The sequence below is a fragment of the Lynx rufus genome, unplaced genomic scaffold (assembly GCF_022079265.1).
Source record: "Lynx rufus isolate CCGP_SWC_20201006 ecotype Redwood Valley unplaced genomic scaffold, mLynRuf1.p SCAF_6, whole genome shotgun sequence".
Lineage (NCBI taxonomy): Eukaryota > Metazoa > Chordata > Mammalia > Carnivora > Felidae > Lynx > Lynx rufus.
In genome coordinates, this window is record NW_025814878.1 from 134,684,820 (window position 1) to 134,702,776 (window position 17,957).

Here is a 17,957-nt window from a genome sequence, read left to right on the forward strand (position 1 = left end):
TTTTAGTTTATGCTAGACATAGATTGTATCATAGCACAAGGAAGCATCCGAGGAGATACTTTCCAATGGTGTATCTAATGGTGTAGGGAGTGATTTTTTTGTGTATTGCATCTGGAGCTTATAAAGTCATTGAATCGAATAGAAACCAAGATCAATATAATTTGGGTTTTTTGGGGTTTTTTTTTGTTCTAAGGTTTACATTTTTTGGAGTTTCACATATTTTCCTGATGTATAGAAATACTCTGTAGGTAATGAAAGCCATTCCGAGTAATTTTTATTTTCCCTGTTGCTGCTGTTAAATTTAATGGTGTCAGCTTGCTAATCCTCCCTGACATTCACACGGACTCCATTTGTGCCTGTGTTTTTCTAGAATGGCAGAGATGCAAGGACTGATGGAGAGGCTGGAACGGGTGGTCGGCCGACTGGAGTCGCTGTCTGCAGAGTCACACCGGCCTCCTGGGGACTGTGAGGGACTTAATGGTGTCAGTAGAGGTAGGGACACTAACTGTTGTCATTACTTAATGTTCTCCCCATCACTTCGTTCTCAGGAAATATTTTTATCACCCTTTCTTCAGCTTTCGTACTCCTTCCTTCCTTCCTTCCTTCCTTCCTTCCTTCCTTTATTTGTTTTGTTTACTTTTTTTGAGATGCAGCGGGGAGGGGAAGATAGAATCCCAAGCAGCTTCCTCACTTTCAGCGCACAACCTGAGGCGGGGCTCAAACCCACGAACTGTGAGATCATGACCTGAGCCCAAATCAAGCATTAGACTCTTAACCAACTGAGCCACCCAGGCGCCCCCATACTCCTTCCTTTGTATGTGATCATGATATTCACCAGATGCAAGCCATCCCTGAAGAAGGGAAAGGAAATAAAGTTTCAACCCACAATCTGCAAAAATTACCAGTATCTGTGCCTATTAAGAGCATAATCTAGGGGCGCCTGGGTGGCAGTTGGTTAAGCGTCCGACTTCAGCCAGGTCACGATCTCGCGGTCTGTGAGTTCGAGCCCCGCGTCAGGCTCTGGACTGATGGCTCAGAGCCTGGAGCCTGCTTCCAATTCTGTGTCTCCCTCTCTCTCTGCCCCTCCCCCGTTCATGCTCTGTCTCTCTCTGTCCCAAAAATAAATAAAAAACGTTGAAAAAAAAAATTAAAAAAAAAAAAAAGAGCATAATCTATGTGCCAAATGTCGTTATTCGTTTGCTCTAGTGTTTATACTGTTGTTCCACATTCCGCAGTGGCTATACATATATTATCTGAGTAATTTTATCAAAGAGAAATTAATGTTCTCGATTACAGTGTCAATTGGAAGGAATTATCATTCTGTAGATTTGAATTTTAAAGAGAACAAGTCATTAAATTTAAGAACTGCAGTTTTGAAGGAAGTGAGTCTGACGGGAAGCCAAACGTTGGTTCCAAGTAACATGATCACGTCGCATTGTGTCACCTGTGCCTGTTCCTAACCAAATATGCCTTTAAAGTCATATGCTAATGCCACTTAAAAAAAAAGATTTTAAATATATGATCAAACATAAAAAGTTAACAACATAACATAAAAGTTAGCTAGAAGAATACCATATATGGCAAACTCTCTAAGTATCGACAGTAATTTTTCCAGTTCCTTCTTGTCTGAGGTCGTAGATTTAGGAAATAAAAATACAGGACACCCAGTTAAGTTTGAATTTCAGATGAACTACTTTTTTGGGGGGGTATAAGTATGTTCCACATACTGCCTGGGATATACTGCATGGTACACACTTAACTCTAAAAATTTATTCATTATTGATTTGAAATTCCAATGTAACTCGGGGATCTGTATCTCATCTGGCAACTCTATTCTTGTCTCAAGTACACTTCCTCCTTATCTGACCCATTTTGAATCCTATCAGGCTTTGGGGACCGAGAAAAGCCTAGGGGAATGGGGGCTTCAAAAAAAAAAAGCTTTCACTAGGCAAGATCCACCTTGGTGCTTCTAGAATTTCAGGAGTATTTGGGGGCTGTGCCTTGTATCGGATGCCTTAGGACAAAAATTACTGCGTGAACACAAATGCACAGACTGGTTTTTCCCCCCTGAGCATAATGAAAACTAAAATGTTTTGAATGAATTGAAAGGGGATGTTCTTTAAAGGGAGGCTGCCAGGGGCCTGTAAATTTCTTCCACATCAACTGAAACACATCTATGATTTCATTCTGAGCCTCTTTTTGTTAACTGTATAATTGGTGTAGGAGATTCAGTAAACCTCATTTGTAAGGAAATATTTTCATGTTCGCTTCAATAACTTGGGTTTCCTATGTCTTTGACATCAGGAGATCAAAAGACATTTCTGTACGATTGCTGCCCACAAATAGAAAGCCTGTAGATGCATAAAATATAAGTAAAATCCAACTCTCAGAACACTGTGTAGCATTGTTGAATAAAGGGGGGAAAAACTCAATAATTTGAACCTCACTTGACTTAAAGAGGTACTAGACTGCACTTTGTATTTTCTTTGTTATAGCAGTAATTTTCAGGGAAACTTAATAGACTAAACAAAATTGGAAGGTGTATAATTAAATTACTTAAGTATTTAAACAGATATTTTCTAATACAGAAAATTGTTCCAAACCAGTTATTAGAATGAGGTCTTTTAAAACAACTTACCCAGCGGTTTATTATCCTACTAGGAATGCAGTAGGGTCATTGGTAAGCAGGATAATTAGTAAAATATCTGAATGATAACCATCCTTAAAACATTTTACAACCCTAAACAGCATCGCTTTCATTTCTTCTTAATTTAGTAAGCTTTGATGGTTTTCTAAATTCTATTTTTAACAAATCCTTAAGGACACCCTCTCACCTGAAATATAAAACATCGTTATTATGGTGATGTTATAACTGAAGTTAAAAAATTTTTTTTGATTTAGAAAGAAACTTTTAGGAGCGCCTGGACAGCTCAGTTGGTTAAGGATCCGACTTCAGCTCAGGTCATGATCTCACAGTTTGTGAGTTCAAGCCCCACATCAGGCTCTGTGCTGACAGCTTGGAGCCTGGAGCCTGCTTTGGACTCTCTGCCCCTCCTCTGCTCTCTCTCTCTCTCTCTCTCTCTCTAAAATAAATAAACACTAAAAAATTTAAAAAGAAATAAAAAGAAATTTTTAGATGGAACCCTGTCCACTACATCTGTAATATGCAGAAGTCAGCGAACTGCCTTCTTATGATACAGGTGCTATGTTGTGTTTTATGGTGGTTTTTTTCCCCCTGACGATCAGGTAAGTTTGGTTCAACAGTTGAAGAAGTATTTTTGCACGCACACCAAGTAATGAGTACTTTGTTATATACGAGGAAATCTAAGATGGATTATATGCAGAATCCTCCAGAATCTTTGGTCTCCATGCTTTGCTATTCAGGGCCACAACTGCTCTGATTAAGGGATGCTCACAAGATTCAGGCTGGGAAGAAAGACAGGTCATTAAGGGCTGCCCAGAGGAGGTGTGAACAGAGCTAAGTGATGAAAGGAAATAGGAAAATAATTCCCTTTTATAACCGTTCCTTCTGCTATGCAGAGTCCTTTGTCTCATGTCTCAAACTCTCCAACTTTAAATACATCGCAGACACCTCTCAGGTGTCTCCCACAGCAACAAACGGGTTTATCTGCTTCCAAATGGACCCCTAAGGAAGCTGTGGGCCTGCCCCCCTTTTATATTCCAGAAGTTGGTATATACTGTATTTTGAACTTTAAGGTTCAGCTTCAATAGCCTGCTTAGAAGTTAGACTGTAGGTGCACAGCACTGTAAGCAGCTGTTTTCATCACCTTCTGGGCCTGTGGAAATGGGCATCTGGGAAAGGAAGGAAGCTTTATCCTACAGCTTTATGAGCATGGCTACTAATGTACAGTTTGAGAAAGGGAATCCTAGGTTTTGGTTTGGATTTTAATTGCCTGTAGGGTTGAGTTTTTCAATACTAGGGACATGAAATCTGGGACTAAGACACAATTTTTCTGTTAAAAAGCAGGGAAAGAGATACAGAGCACTCCAGGTTGGGCCGTTGTCGCTTGGGTTTTTATGGTAATTTGTCAGATCAAAACTTAACGTGAGTTAGCTCAGCAGACCTTTTCATGCCTTCCAACTCTGCCTCCCTCCCCCAGGAAGTGAGGACAGGATGGAACAGAATGTGTGACATTGGCATTGTTTTCCTACTTACCAGAGTTTGTTATTGCCTTTTAATTGTCCTGGGTAATCTTGGTAACTGTGTGCAAGGTCTCACAGCACCTGGGCAGATCAGTGTAGTAGAAAGTACACTTGGCTTATGTCAGTTCTTGGATCTGCCTCTTATTTGACTATAGTTTTGGTCAAGTCATGTGCTCCAATTACATCTCCATTTCCTCAACCAGTAAAACTATGATGGTGCTACTTAGCCTTGTGAGTTTGGGGAAGAAACAAATTCGTATGTAGGTGAAAGTGCTTACTCAAATAGGAAAGCATTGTGTTTTCTTGAGCCATTGAAAAATGTTTCAGGAATACTGACCGATTGAACGACTGCCTGGGTGAAAAGAATGAGAATGGCATGGGTGATATTAAGCTTCCATAGGGCCTCTGGCAAAGCAGTATCAGCTTTTCATTAGACTCCTGGGGACTGGGGCACCTGGGTGGCTCAGTCATTTGAGCTTCCTACTTCAGCACAGATCTTGACCTCAACAGTTCATGGGTTCAAGTCCCGCATCGGGTTCTGTGCTGACAGCTCAGAGCCTGCAGCCTGCTTCAGATTCTGTCTCCCTCTCTGTCTGCCTCTCCCCTGCTTGCACTCCATCTCTCTCTCTCTCAAAAATAAATAAAAACATTAAAAAAAAAAAAACCTCTCAGAGACTGACAAAATGTGATTCTTCCAAAGGTGTGGCACCCTCCGTGGAAGCCTTTGATAAGCTGATGAACAGCATGGTGGCGGAGTTTTTACAGAAGAGTAGGATCCTTGCTGGCGATGTGGAGACTCACGTGAGTACTTTTCTCTCTTTGTCTCTGTGGAGGAGATGACTACTATTTAAAACACAAACAAACACCCCAGAAATGACAAGGGTGGGTGAGGATATGGGGAGACTGGGGTCCTTGTTCACTGCTGCTGGCAATGCAGAGTGACGTAGCCAGTGTCGAATCCCGAAAGCAGGATCGAAGAGCTATTTGTGTACCCACGTTCCCAGCAGCATGACGCACCAATAGCCAAAAGGTAGAAGCCACCATGTGTGTGTGACCAGATGAAAGGGCAAACACAATGTGGTCTATGCGTCCAAGGGAATATTATTCAGCCTTAAAAAGGAAGGAAATTCTGACATGCGCTACAACATGGTCGCACCTTGAGGATATTTCGTTAAGGGAAATAAGTCAGTTGCAAAATGGAAAGGACTGTATGATTCCACTTACATGAGGTGTCTCTGAATCCGTTGAGCTGAGGGAGGTACCTAGAGTAGCCAACCAGACTCACAGATACAGAAAGTAGAATGCCGGCTGCTCGGGGCTGGTGGGAGAGAGAAGTGGGAACTTGTTGAATGGGTATAGCGTTTTAGTCTTGCAATGAAGGCTAAACTCCAGAGAAAGTTCTGGAGATCTGTTGCAGGACGATGTGAATATACTTAACAGTACTGAGATGTACACTTAAAGATGGTGAAGAGGGCACCATGTGTATTTTACCACAGTGGAAAAGTGCAGCCTGAGGAGGAAGCAAAATCATAGAATTTGATAATCCTTGGGTTGATAAAGACCTTTAATGATATCTGGGCCAGACTTCCAGTTTTAGACACTTCGGATACATTTAAAAATGTTTAGGGTCACCTGGGTGGCTCAGTTCGTTGAGCGTCTGACTCTTGGTTTCGGCTCAGGTCATGATCCCAGGGTCGTGGGATCGAGACCCGTGTTGGGCTCTGCGCGGAGTGTGGAGTCTGCTTGAGATTCTCTCTTTTCGTCTGCCCTTCCGGCTCTCTCTCTCTCTCAAAAAATAGAAAAATTTAAAAAAATGTTTAGCCTCCTTGACACTAGTCATTATTTGCATGCATTTAGTGAAAATCTAATGTCATAGCCAAACCAATTAAAAAACCTAGGAGAAATTTATCTCCAGGTTCTTCTTTTTTCATTTGCCTTTGTTTCTCACAGAGGATTAAATTCCAAATCCATCTGCTCATGGATTTCTCAGCAATGGCAAAACCATTTTCAGTGTAGATTCACAGAAAATCTGATTCTTGAATAAAGCTGAGGTTTGCGGTTAAAAAAAAAAAAAGAAGCAACCATAAAAAGGGATTCTCTCTTACTTGTCCCCCAATTAGACATTATATGCAGCACCCAACCCCAGTCTTCCAGGTGATCTGGTGGCTCAGGTGATACCAGAGACTCCAGGATTGTAATTAAATAGTTGCCTGTCACCTCCCGTTTACAATGCGTTTGTTCGTCACATCTAAGAAAAAGGAAGATTTCGTCTCATGACTTCCATTTTTATTAAAATCCCTATTGACGCGCCTCTTGGCAGAAGAGGGGAAACTCTGCTGTACATGGGTTCTAGAAAAGTCCGTGTAATGAGACGTGTTCACTTCCAGTGGATCCCGGAGCTCAGTGGTTACTCGGGTCTGTTCTTGAGCTTAATGTGCTTGTTCTCGAGAAACCTTGTATGCAGTAAGACAGTGGCTGGACTGCTTCTGTTTGAGGCACGACAGCACCTGAAAACTAACACGCAAAGTGGAATATTCCTGCCACTACACTAAGAGATTCTGAAGAAACTGACAAACATTTACTGTCTTAAACTCTATTACAAGATTACTGGATCATTATGGTTCCTATCAGTTAACATTGACATTGTACTTGTGAGGTGCAGAGTACATTGTAACTGTCATTAGCAATATCTCACAAAATTAAATATAGAAGTGTTGTACTAGAGCATTGAATTTGCCCTTAAAGAAAACACGCCGTGTTTGCATACCAAGTAAGTCTCTTCAAATTCCATAGTAAACAGTTCCTTTCAATTCTTTTCAGAACAAAGCAAGTTCTAAATAAAGTGTAGCCCGATTTATATCACGTTTTTTCTCCTCTCCACTCGTCAGCCTGAAAACAATATGACTCAACTGGAGGACAGTTCTCAATAATGGGTGCAGAATGCTTAAAGAAAGGCATGTTTTTCACTAACAAGTTTTTTGAAAAATGAAAGGAGAGAAAGAAGGAAGAAAAGAGAGGGGAGGAGGAGAAGAGAAAAAGAGGCAGAAAAAAACTTGTCATCTCAAAGTTTAGACTCTGCTTCTACAACACAAAGGAAGTACAGACAGCTATTGTCCATCTGCCCATGACTTTAATACACTGAGAAGGCGGTTTATTTTCTCTCTTATAGAACCATGTGTCATTGACATTAAGCTTGCAGCTGCTGCCTCTCACATAAGCCAGAAGTGGGGGTTGAACATTGTTCCAAGAACACACCTGTTGCCTAGAAGAAGGAAAAAAACCCCTCACATACCTGATTGTACAGTATGGAAATCTGAGAATGACACAAATGTGCATCATGTTAAATCCTATCCGTGTATTTAAAAGCTGTTTCACAGATACTAATAATGAATAAGGGCAGCCAAGCTATGATTTAACGTCTGCCTCGATGTGTTGGCTGCTGGCTGGGCTTTAATTTACTGATCACTCAATAGTCCATTGACAGACCAGACCACAAAAAAGAGGAACTAATAGCTACAATTAGGAAGCCCTGTTGAACCAAAGAACATAACAGGTTTAGAAAAGATTAGATCTTGTAAAGCCTTCTTGTGTGCAACATAAACCCAAGGGCTTATTTAAACTAGTCTTCAACCCAGGAACACTGGCGAAGCTTGCACCCCTTTTAAGAAAGAATCCACAGTGCATAATTTTATAATAGCTATTTAGGTTAAATATAGTCTTCGATGTCAAAGGAAAAGGATCCCCCAGAAACTGGATGTATGTAATACCGAGCTCTTGGCCAGGCATCATTTATCCTTAACTGGACTTACGTGATTGTTTTTCACAAAGCTGGCCTGCTGTTATTCACAGTCAATGGACCCAATCTCAGGCTATTTCTAAATGATTTGACAATCGCAAAACGACTATGAATCACATAGCTCCTCTCAACGCAAACCCTTTTTGGAGATTTATAGAATTTACATTTTAAAAATGTCTCTGGAAGTCTGGAACCATTTATTTTCTGTTCTTGATTAAAATGGATAAGAAAGAAACACTCTTTTATTCATTGTTTCGTAAAAATGAGAGAACCATACTTTGAATCCAAGGGGAATACAATTCAGTTAAGAAGTACAGCACACTTAAGCATAGTGTGATTAAGTCACAGTGCACCGTGTTATGACCTTGACTTCCCTGCCTTTGTAAAGGACGAACATTTTTAGACAGTTATGATAGGGGCACTCCTGATGGGTCACAATCACTCTAGATGTTTCTAGTCTTTGTTATTTATTTAAATCTTCTCCAGAATGTTTTGTTTGTCTTCATGCCATGTTCAGAGAGCGGCTGACTAGGACTAGCAGGTTGTATTTGCATTTTAGGGCTGGCTCGACTTTTTACAGCGTAACCTTGAGCTGGTCCCTTACCCTCCCCAGTGATGAGGCTGGACGACCTCCCTCCCAAGGGCCTTCCCTTTCTCACAGCCTGATGGAGCGACTCCCCCCTGTGTCAGCATTAAAGCATGAGGGAGGGGCTGATGGGTTTCCACACAGGGCTTGCGATAGGGCGTTGTCACCCTTATAAACGTATCTTGAGTCATGCCAGGGGAAAGTACCTCAATCATCTGGACATCCCATACAAGCGGAAGGAAACACAACAGAAAAAGGACACAGCCAACACTAAAGACGAAATATCATCCTGCTTTACTGTGATAGAGAAGAAAATCAGACTCCTTCATTTCAAGAGACCTTGAGGCCCCCGTGAGTCTGTCCTTTTTGGTCTTAAAGGTTGTCCCTTATTCCTTTACATGGACCTTTTCTCTGGAATAATTAATAACTCTGACTCTGGAATGAATCACACAAATACGTGTGTATATTAAGTCTACTCATTGCATCCATATCTTCCTTTGACTTTAGAAAATATTCATGGGTAAATCATACTCATTTAAAAAGTGACCATTTGCATTTTTGATGCTTTATAATGGGGGTCTATATAGGAACTCTCCTGCCCTTGCCATACAAAAATCCTCCAAAGCACCAATTTGGGGTTGACTCAACCAAGCAGCCCATTCTACATAGATCCCTCTCATCCTCTCCCGCTCGTCTTCCGCCAAGTTATTTCTCTCATTGACTTCTAGTTTCCTGCTCATTGCTTTATTTTAAACATTTATTTTTACTGTAACAAGATATAGAGTACTTTAGCAACGTCAAGCCCAAAGGATCTGTATGTCTTTCAGATTCTCCACGTGGCAGAGAACCAGAAAATGACTTGTATAAAGAATTCTATGCCGGGGCGCCTTGGGTGGCTCAGTCGGTTAAGCGTCCGACTCTGGATTTCCACTCAGGTCATGGTCTCACGGTTCGTGAGTTCAAGCCCAGGCTCTGCTCTGGCAGTATGGAGGCTGCTTGGGATTCTCTCTCTGCCCCTCCCCAGCTTGCTCTCTCTCTCTCTCAAAGTAAATAAATAAATTAAAAAAAAAAAAAAAGGATTCTGCCCCTACATTTCATACAGACTTCGAGTTGGGATTTTTCTTTCTTACTGTCTTAGCCACTTATGATGGTCGGAATTTTTAGAGAAGGAGATACCTTCATATCATCCATTCTAATATATATCCCCTTTTCCTTTTCTTTCTCCCTCTGTCTCTTTTTTCCTTCCTTCCTTCTTTCCTTCCTTCCTTCCCCCTCTCTCCCTCCACTCCTCCCTTCCCTCATTTCTCCCTCCCTCCTTTCCTTTCCTTCCCTCCTCCCTCCCTCCCTCCTTTCCTCCCTCCTTTCCTTCCTTTCTCCCTCTCTCCCTACATCCCTTCCTTCCTTCTTTCTTTCTCTTCTGAGAGAGGAAAACACACACTAGAGAGGTTAGGTGACATCGGTGATAGGTTGCATGATGAACCATGGCTTGGTTCAGAGCCAGAGTCTGGTCTCTACAGTTCCCAGTCACCATTCGGTGGGGAGATGCCTGCCTTTGACCCTGTGGGCAGCTGTGTCCCCCGTCACCTTTGTGGGGAACTGGGTCCCTAGTGAGAAGCAAGTGGCACTTACCTGCCTCCTTCCTCCCACCCTCTGCAGTCCATAGTGGCTCCCGACCCCCCGCACCCGGTTTCCACAGTATGAGGAAAGTTCATTAGGACCACTGACTCAGACGAGGAGTAAGGAGAGTGTGGAACATCACCTCTGCTCGGGTGTGAAGTATGTCCTCAGAGCAGTGCTGAGTGAGGTGACAGGGAAGTTGGTGGCCTTCAGGACAGATGCACCGTCTCCCTCATGGGTCTTGGTTTCTGCCCCATCACACCCGCCTTGTCCCAGCCTGGTTATCACTCACTGTGCTGTTGGTGCCAAAGTTGCAGAATTCCAGAAGGTCACAGATATCAGTTTCTGTCATCATTTCTTCCCAAGAATGTGGAGAATTTTTATTCTCGGCATTGGACACGTACTTTGCTACCCAGCATCTGCTCTGACGCACGGCCCACTCCTGCTACGTCACTAGCCTTAGTGGGACATCCCTGAGACTGCTTTTTAACTTAAGGGCGTTTGTGTTTAGGACATATAATCCCCAACTCTTCCCTTGAACATTCTAGTCTGATACCACATTTAGAGCTTTGGAGACCAGGTGGACTTAGAATCCAAACATGTCTTGAAGGGCCACCAGGCGTCACTAACCACCAGGATCTCCCCGTCTACCAAACATAAAATGGCACCAAAACATTTTGCTGAAGTAGTGAATCAGGTGCCATGATCTTGCAGGTTAAGGCTTTTTCTGCCTTTTTTTTCCCCCCTTCCTGGATAGTAAATTTGCTTTTACCAAACTCATGCCTGAGTGCTTTTTTTTTTTTTCCTTGAAGGAAAACTATGGAGTGCTAGTGTTGGTTATCTGTGTCTGTTCTGTGTTCACTAGCACGAGCAACAAGGAAAAGCACGGATGCATTCCGACCGTGCCCAGGCCTGCTGTGCTTGGGGTAAGCAGTGTCCCCCACCAGCTGGCACCTGTTGGCCTGTACCTAGGAACAGAGTAGATTACTGAGTCTCACATGAATGGCCTTGCTCTGTGCAAACTCATAGCAAGAATCTACAGTTCAGGCCACGTCAGGAGTTCCCAAGGGTAACCAGCAACTTCTCTCCGTACATCTTTCTCCTGGGCCGTAACTCTTTCCGAGGGTTGCTTACCATCCATGTCAGAATTCAGCCATGCTACCCAAGACCGGAAAGTACACATCCTTGTCCTCACCCTTTTCTTTCCCCCATCCTTCCTTCTTTTCTAAAATGACACCGATAATTGGAACATTTGTTGTTGTTTTCTATCTAGACTTCAGGATAACTTAATTGTCTGCCTGGAGGCTGCTTCAGCCTCTGAAAATTAATACTTTGTCTAAAAGAAATGACCTGATTTCATTTAGATTATCTTGTTATTTCTATCCATGCACCATCCCCACAAAACACACGCACGCGCACACTCGCGTGCATATCCACTATTCACCTAAGAATTCTTTGTCATGCTGTATTAGCTACGTGTAAGACAGAGGTCTCTGTCAGATATATGGGATGTCAGGTCCAAGAGTCACTCTGTAAGAAATATGTTTGCAGATTTGTCTGTATGCCTAAGGCAAGTATAAAATATGCTTTCTTGCTTTTTTTTTTTTTTTAAATTTTTTTTTTTCAACGTTTATTTATTTTTTTTTGGGACAGAGAGAGACAGAGCATGAACGGGGGAGGGGCAGAGAGAGAGGGAGACACAGAATCGGAAACAGGCTCCAGGCTCTGAGCCATCAGCCCAGAGCCTGACGCGGGGCTCGAACTCACGGACCGCGAGATCGTGACCTGGCTGAAGTCGGACGCTTAACCGACTGCGCCACCCAGGCGCCCCTGCTTTCTTGCTTTTAGTGTTAGTATTTAGATTGTTACTCATTCAATGTATCTATTAGCATACTTAGTATTTAGGTTGTGGTTTACCAATGTAAGTTTTAAAATATGAGAGTTTGTACATTTTATAACACATTACAAGCCAAGTCTTTTTAAAATATCAAATATAAGGGGCACCTGGATGGCTCAGTCGGTTGAGCATTCGACTTCGGCTCAGGTCATGATCTTGTGGTCTGTGAGTTCGGCCCGTGTCAGGCTCTGTGCTGATGGCTCAGAGCCTGGAGCCTGCTTCCGATTCTGTGTCTTCCTCTCTCTCTCTGCCCCTCCCCCACTCATGCTCTGTCTCTCTCTTTCTCAGAAATAAACATTAAAAAAATTTTTTTTTTAAAAAAGGAGAAATTCTAAAGGGTTCTGAGCTTTGCGGACCACACATCTTAAACAAAAATGAAACAAAAAACAAAAATTCCAGGGTGGCTCAGTGGGTAAGCGTCAGACTGGCTCAGGTCATGATCTCACAGTTGACAAGCTCCAGCCCCTTGCTGGGCTCTGTGCTGACAGCCCAGAGCCTGGAGCCTGCTTCGGATTCTGTGTCTCCCTCTCTCTCTGCCCCTCCCCTGCTCATGCTCGGTCTCTCTCTCTCTGTAAAAAATAAATAAACATTAAAAAATAATAATAAAAAAATAAAAAAATATCAAATATAAGATGTGTTAGGGATGTAAAAGAAAACAAGGTATTTAATGAATTAATTAATAATTTATCATTCATTAAAGAAGATGTGTATATGATAAATAATCCATTACACACACACACACACACACACACTCAGCCGTAAAAATGAAATCTTGCCATTTGCAACAATATGGATGAACCTAAAGGGTACAATGGTAAGTGAAACAAGTTAGAAAGACAAATACCATATGATTTCACTTACACGTGAAATTTAAAAACCAAACAAACCCGACAGAATAGGAGCAGAGTTATAAATGCAGAGAACAGAACTGGTGGTTGCCAGAGGGGAGGGGAATGGGGGGGATGGGCCAAATGGGAAGAGGAGTAAGAGGCACAAGCTTCCAATTATAAAGTAAATAACCTGGGATTGTAATGTACAGCATAGGGAATATAGTCAGTAACATTGTCATAGCTTTATATGGTGACACATGGTAACCAAGGTATTTCAGTGACCAGTCCATCCTGTATATCGATATTAAATCACTATGTTGTACACCTGAAACTAATACAGTATTATATCTCCATTATTCTTTAAAAAAAATGATATCACTCATATGTGTTTGCAATAGAAATCCTCTCCTTTTCAGAAAACACTTTTTAAAAAAGTTTATTTATTTATTTATTTATTTATTTAGAGTGAGTGGGTGAGGGGCAGACAGAGGGAGACACAGAATCCAAAGCAGGCTCCAGGTTCTGAGCTGTCAGCACAGAGTCCGACACGGGCTTGAACTCACAGACCGTGAGATCATGACCTGAGCCAAAGTCGGACACTTAACCGACTGAGCCACCCAGGCGCCCCTAAAAGATTTCTTTTTTTTTTTTTTAATTTTTTTTTTCAACGTTTATTTATTTTTGGGACAGAGAGAGACAGAGCATGAACGGGGGAGGGGCAGAGAGAGAGGGAGACACAGAATCGGAAACAGGCTCCAGGCTCTGAGCCATCAGCCCAGAGCCCGACGCGGGGCTCGAACTCACGGACCGCGAGATCGTGACCTGGCTGAAGTCGGACGCTTAACCGACTGCGCCACCCAGGCGCCCCAAAGATTTCATTTTTAAGTAATCTCTACACCAACGTGGGGCTCGAACTCACAACCCTGAGATGAAGAGTCGGATGCTCCATTGACCGACCCAGCCAAGCACCCTGGGAAAACACTTTTCTAAGGCACTTGGAACATTGATACTTGACTTTCGATTAATCAGTGTTGTTAAAACTGACTAATATATGGATAAGGTAGTATGGTTTTTTGATAATTTGGGGCCCGCCTGTTGAGTGCTGGGGTCTATTACAAGGTTCCAGAAGTATGCTACTTCCTCTGACCCTGGGAGCATCTAGCACTGTGCCCATAGTGAGTGGTTAATCAGTGCTTCGTGAACGAATGAATGAAAATGAATGTTTGAGTGAATGAATCAAATCATTAACGAATTAGTGAATCAATGGATAGATGAATGTGCCATAGCCAAAGTTTAAATTAAACAGTATCCTAGACTACCAGTTAAAAAAATACCAAAGCCAAGTATTAAGTCATGAATTAGCAAGTAAAATATGGAGAAACATAGACTCTGTAGATTTTTGTTTCTCTCTCTCTCTCTCATTCTCTCTCTCTCTCTCTCTCACACACACACACACACACACACACACACACACACACTCTGAATTTCTCATAGACCTGACAGTTTATCTAGTACCTCCCTCATTCCCTTCATTCTCATTTAAAAAAGCTAAATGAGAATTTTTTAAAATTTATCTGAGGATAGTTGACACACAACATTACATTAGTTTCAGGTATACAATGTAGTGATTCATCATCTCTACTCATTATGCTGTGCTCATAACAAGTGTAACTACCATCTGTCCCGATACAGTATAATATCATTGACTATATTCCCTGTGTTGTGCTTTTTATTCCTGTGACTTACTCATTCCATGACTGGAATCCTGGATCTCCCACTCCCTTCACCCATTCTGCCTGATCCGCTCCCCCCACCCCCCGCCCGGCTACCATCAGTGTGCTCTCTGTATTTATAGTTCTGGTTCTGCTTTGTTTGTTTCTTTGTTTCTTTGCTTTGTTTTTTTAGATTCTACATGTGTGAAATCATATGGTATTTGTCTTTCTCAACATGATTTATTTCACTTGACATAATATCTTCTAGGTCCATCCGTGTCACAAATGGCAAGATCTCATCCTTTTTTATGGCTGTGTAATATCTGTGTGTGTGTCCTTTTTATCCATTCACCTATTGATGGACACAGGTTGCTTCCATATCTTGGTTGTTGTAAATGCTGCAGTAAATATAGGGGTGCATGTATTTTTTGAGTTAGTGTTTTTGTTTTCTTTGGGTAAATACCCAGTAGCAGAATTATTGGATCACATAGTATTTTTATTTTTAATTTTTTGAGGAACCTCTATACTGTTCTCCACAGTGACTGCACCAATTTACGTTCCCACCAACAGTACACAGGGTCCCTTTTCCCCACATCCTCGCCAACACTTGTTATTTCTTGTCTTTTTGATTTTAGCCATTCTGACAGATGTAAGATCTAAATGAGAGTTTATAAGGATGTGAAAATCCACCAATATATTGACTGATAGTCACTGCCACTAGAAATCCCATGATCTCTATCTGAGACAAGGTATTTTTGTGAGCTTTACTGTAAGTATTTTAAACTGAAGCCCACATTTAAAAAAGGAATTGAATTTTGTTTTCTGTTTGCATTGCGGTTTGACGTGTTACTTTCTCCTTTGATCGTTAACGTTCAAAATGATAGAGATCAGGTGAGAAATAATGTTGGAGTCTGAAGGGGCCAGTTGGGAAATTCAGTTCTTGTTTGGAACTTCACTGTGTATTTCCAATAATCAACTTTCTTGGGTTCCAAGAATCTTCAGCTGTATTGTTGTAATTTTAAACATCTGGATGAAAACTAAAAAATTGAGTAGATTGGCTCAATATGTCGAAATAGTAACCATCCCAATGTTTTAATGGGGACTCTCACCCCAAAGTTCATTTATATTTTTTAAAAAAATTTTTAATGTTTATTTATTTTTGAGGGAGAAAATGAGCCCAATGGGGGAGGGGCAGAAAGAGAAAGAGAAAGAGGGAGACACAGAATCTGAAGCAGGCGCCAGGCTCTGAGCTGTCAGCACAGAGCCCGGCGCAGGGCTTAAACCCACAAACCGAGAGATTGTGACCTGAGCTCAAGTCGGATGCTTCACCGACTGTGCCATCCAGGTGCCCCCAAAGTTCACTTATAAATTAGTTCTTAGAAATTTGGAAGACATTTTCCTATAGACCTCATGTAAGCAAGGAGGGGTTCAGTTCCAATGAAAAGGTATGGAAGAACCTCGCTGCGTGTATGGTACGCAGCCTGCTGAGATCTACAGTCTCTTTGCTAACAGTTTGCCACAAGATAAGCACAAATTGTACGACTTTGAAAACTTTGCTAGCAACCCAACAGAGTAATTTTATGTCTGCTAAATCTGGTAATTTAAAAAAAAAACTAGGACTTGTGCTTTGTAGGTCTGGCTTTTTAATTTCATTTTCCTAGCAAGGCTCTTTTATTTATTTTACGAAAGTATCAGTCTGTGACAGATGAGAAATTAAAAAGAAAAACCTTTAACCAAATGTTTTGTGAGCAGCACTTATGTAATGCAACATGCGAGAAAAAACTCTTCCACTCTGCTTTTAGTTAAGTGAAGCAGGAAAACAGTAACGTTAACTGCAAAGTAGTTATTTATGGTGAATGCTGATTGATGCCTGGACTGTGAGTTTCATTAGAGAAAGACAAGGAGATAGGGATTTCTATGCAAGTTTGTGTACTTTCAGCTGGTATTTGGCCTGATTCCTTTCTACTCTTGCCACCAAAGATGGGATTTTTCTTTTTCCCTATATGAGTGTAGAGTTACAGCCCTTTGATACTGAGCAACTATTATAAGGGTAGCTTTGAGATTCACAAGTGGCACAAAAAAGGCAGGAAGAGAAATTTTTTCTGAGGATAACTGAGCAAAAATTGAGGGAAGAGAGAGTGAAGAGGTGATATATACACTTAAGAAAGATTTGCTTTGTCAAAAGTAAAGTCTGGAAGGATGTTCATTGAATTGCTGACAATGGTCATTTTGGGGGTGGGGCTGTGGACTTAATGGAAACATTTACTTCCTAAACAGTCATGTCTTTTGAACCTTTTATATCATGTATGTGCTATGGTTATCATCAAAAGAGGAGGAAAAGGAATGTCTGATTCTGGAAGAAAAACTCTTGGAATCAAGGTATTGCCTAAAAAGGAGTTCGCTGAGCAGGAAAAAACAAGTGAAGAGAAAATACAGGCACTAGGAGGCACTAGGTGGCGCCACTTGGCCTACACACTTGGCTGCTGGGCACCCTTGTGGTCAAGAGTCCAGGGTGCCTGGGAATCCCCTGGGAGTGGGGGAACCAGTGTCAGTCAAAGACTTTTTCATGGGTCAAGTGTTCATAGTAAGAGCTCAGTCTAGATGGATTGATATTGACCAGATATGGTTGATGAATGAACACAATCTGGTTCTTAGCTAACTTTTGTGGTTACTGGAGATCGATCTTATTTTCCTGCCTCATTTTCATTTTCCATATCAGTGAGAGAGGCAATTGGAAAGAAGGGGAAAGAGAACGAGCATTTGTTGAGAGACTGCAATGTGCCAGGCACTCTACACAGCTACTGACAAACCTTCCTTGGTCGGTAGGAGAACCTTTAAGACAGAAGACATTCAAGATGAAGAAGCCAAGCTCAGAAAGACTTGCTTGTAGCTGTACATCTAGTAAGGGGTAGAGTTGGATTCTATCTCAAGCCTGTCTGAAGGTCTAAAGCTCATGGTCTCTCCACCACACTGCTTTCCAGTAACTTAGGTCTTTCATTATTAAGCAGTAGTTCCTGAGCTTCTGTTGTACCAAAGACCCTTCTATGGAGGCACCCACTGGCCTCGTCTTCAAAACACGCCACCTAGTTGGAGACACAAGGCATGTACACATGCGTGGAAGTTACATAAGAATAGGGCTTAGATAACACAAGTGAGAAGACAGTGCTTAGTGTCACAGTGGCATTCTAGAATAAGGACAACCTTGTCGTCTCTAGTTTTTGAGACTGGTCTCAGCAACCAAGTACCCTTTCCTTGTGTAGACCCAAGGCTCATTAACCACGAAGCAGTTCTGGCTTACTAAATCAAAAGATTTGATTTAAACATGTTGATAAAATGCGTTAGATTCCTTAAGTGT

General features: G+C 41.7%; 1 protein-coding gene across 1 annotated transcript in view; it reads left to right on the forward strand.

The window, feature by feature from the left end:
* Positions 1-371: 371 nt before the first annotated feature.
* The window catches only part of CAP2 (cyclase associated actin cytoskeleton regulatory protein 2), a 129,986-nt gene continuing 112,400 nt past the window's right edge, over positions 372-17,957 (forward strand). Inside the window, exons 1-2 of the mRNA XM_047103125.1 lie at positions 372-492; positions 4,865-4,965. Coding sequence (XP_046959081.1) covers positions 372-492; positions 4,865-4,965 — 222 coding nt within the window. The remainder of the gene's footprint in view (positions 493-4,864; positions 4,966-17,957) is intronic.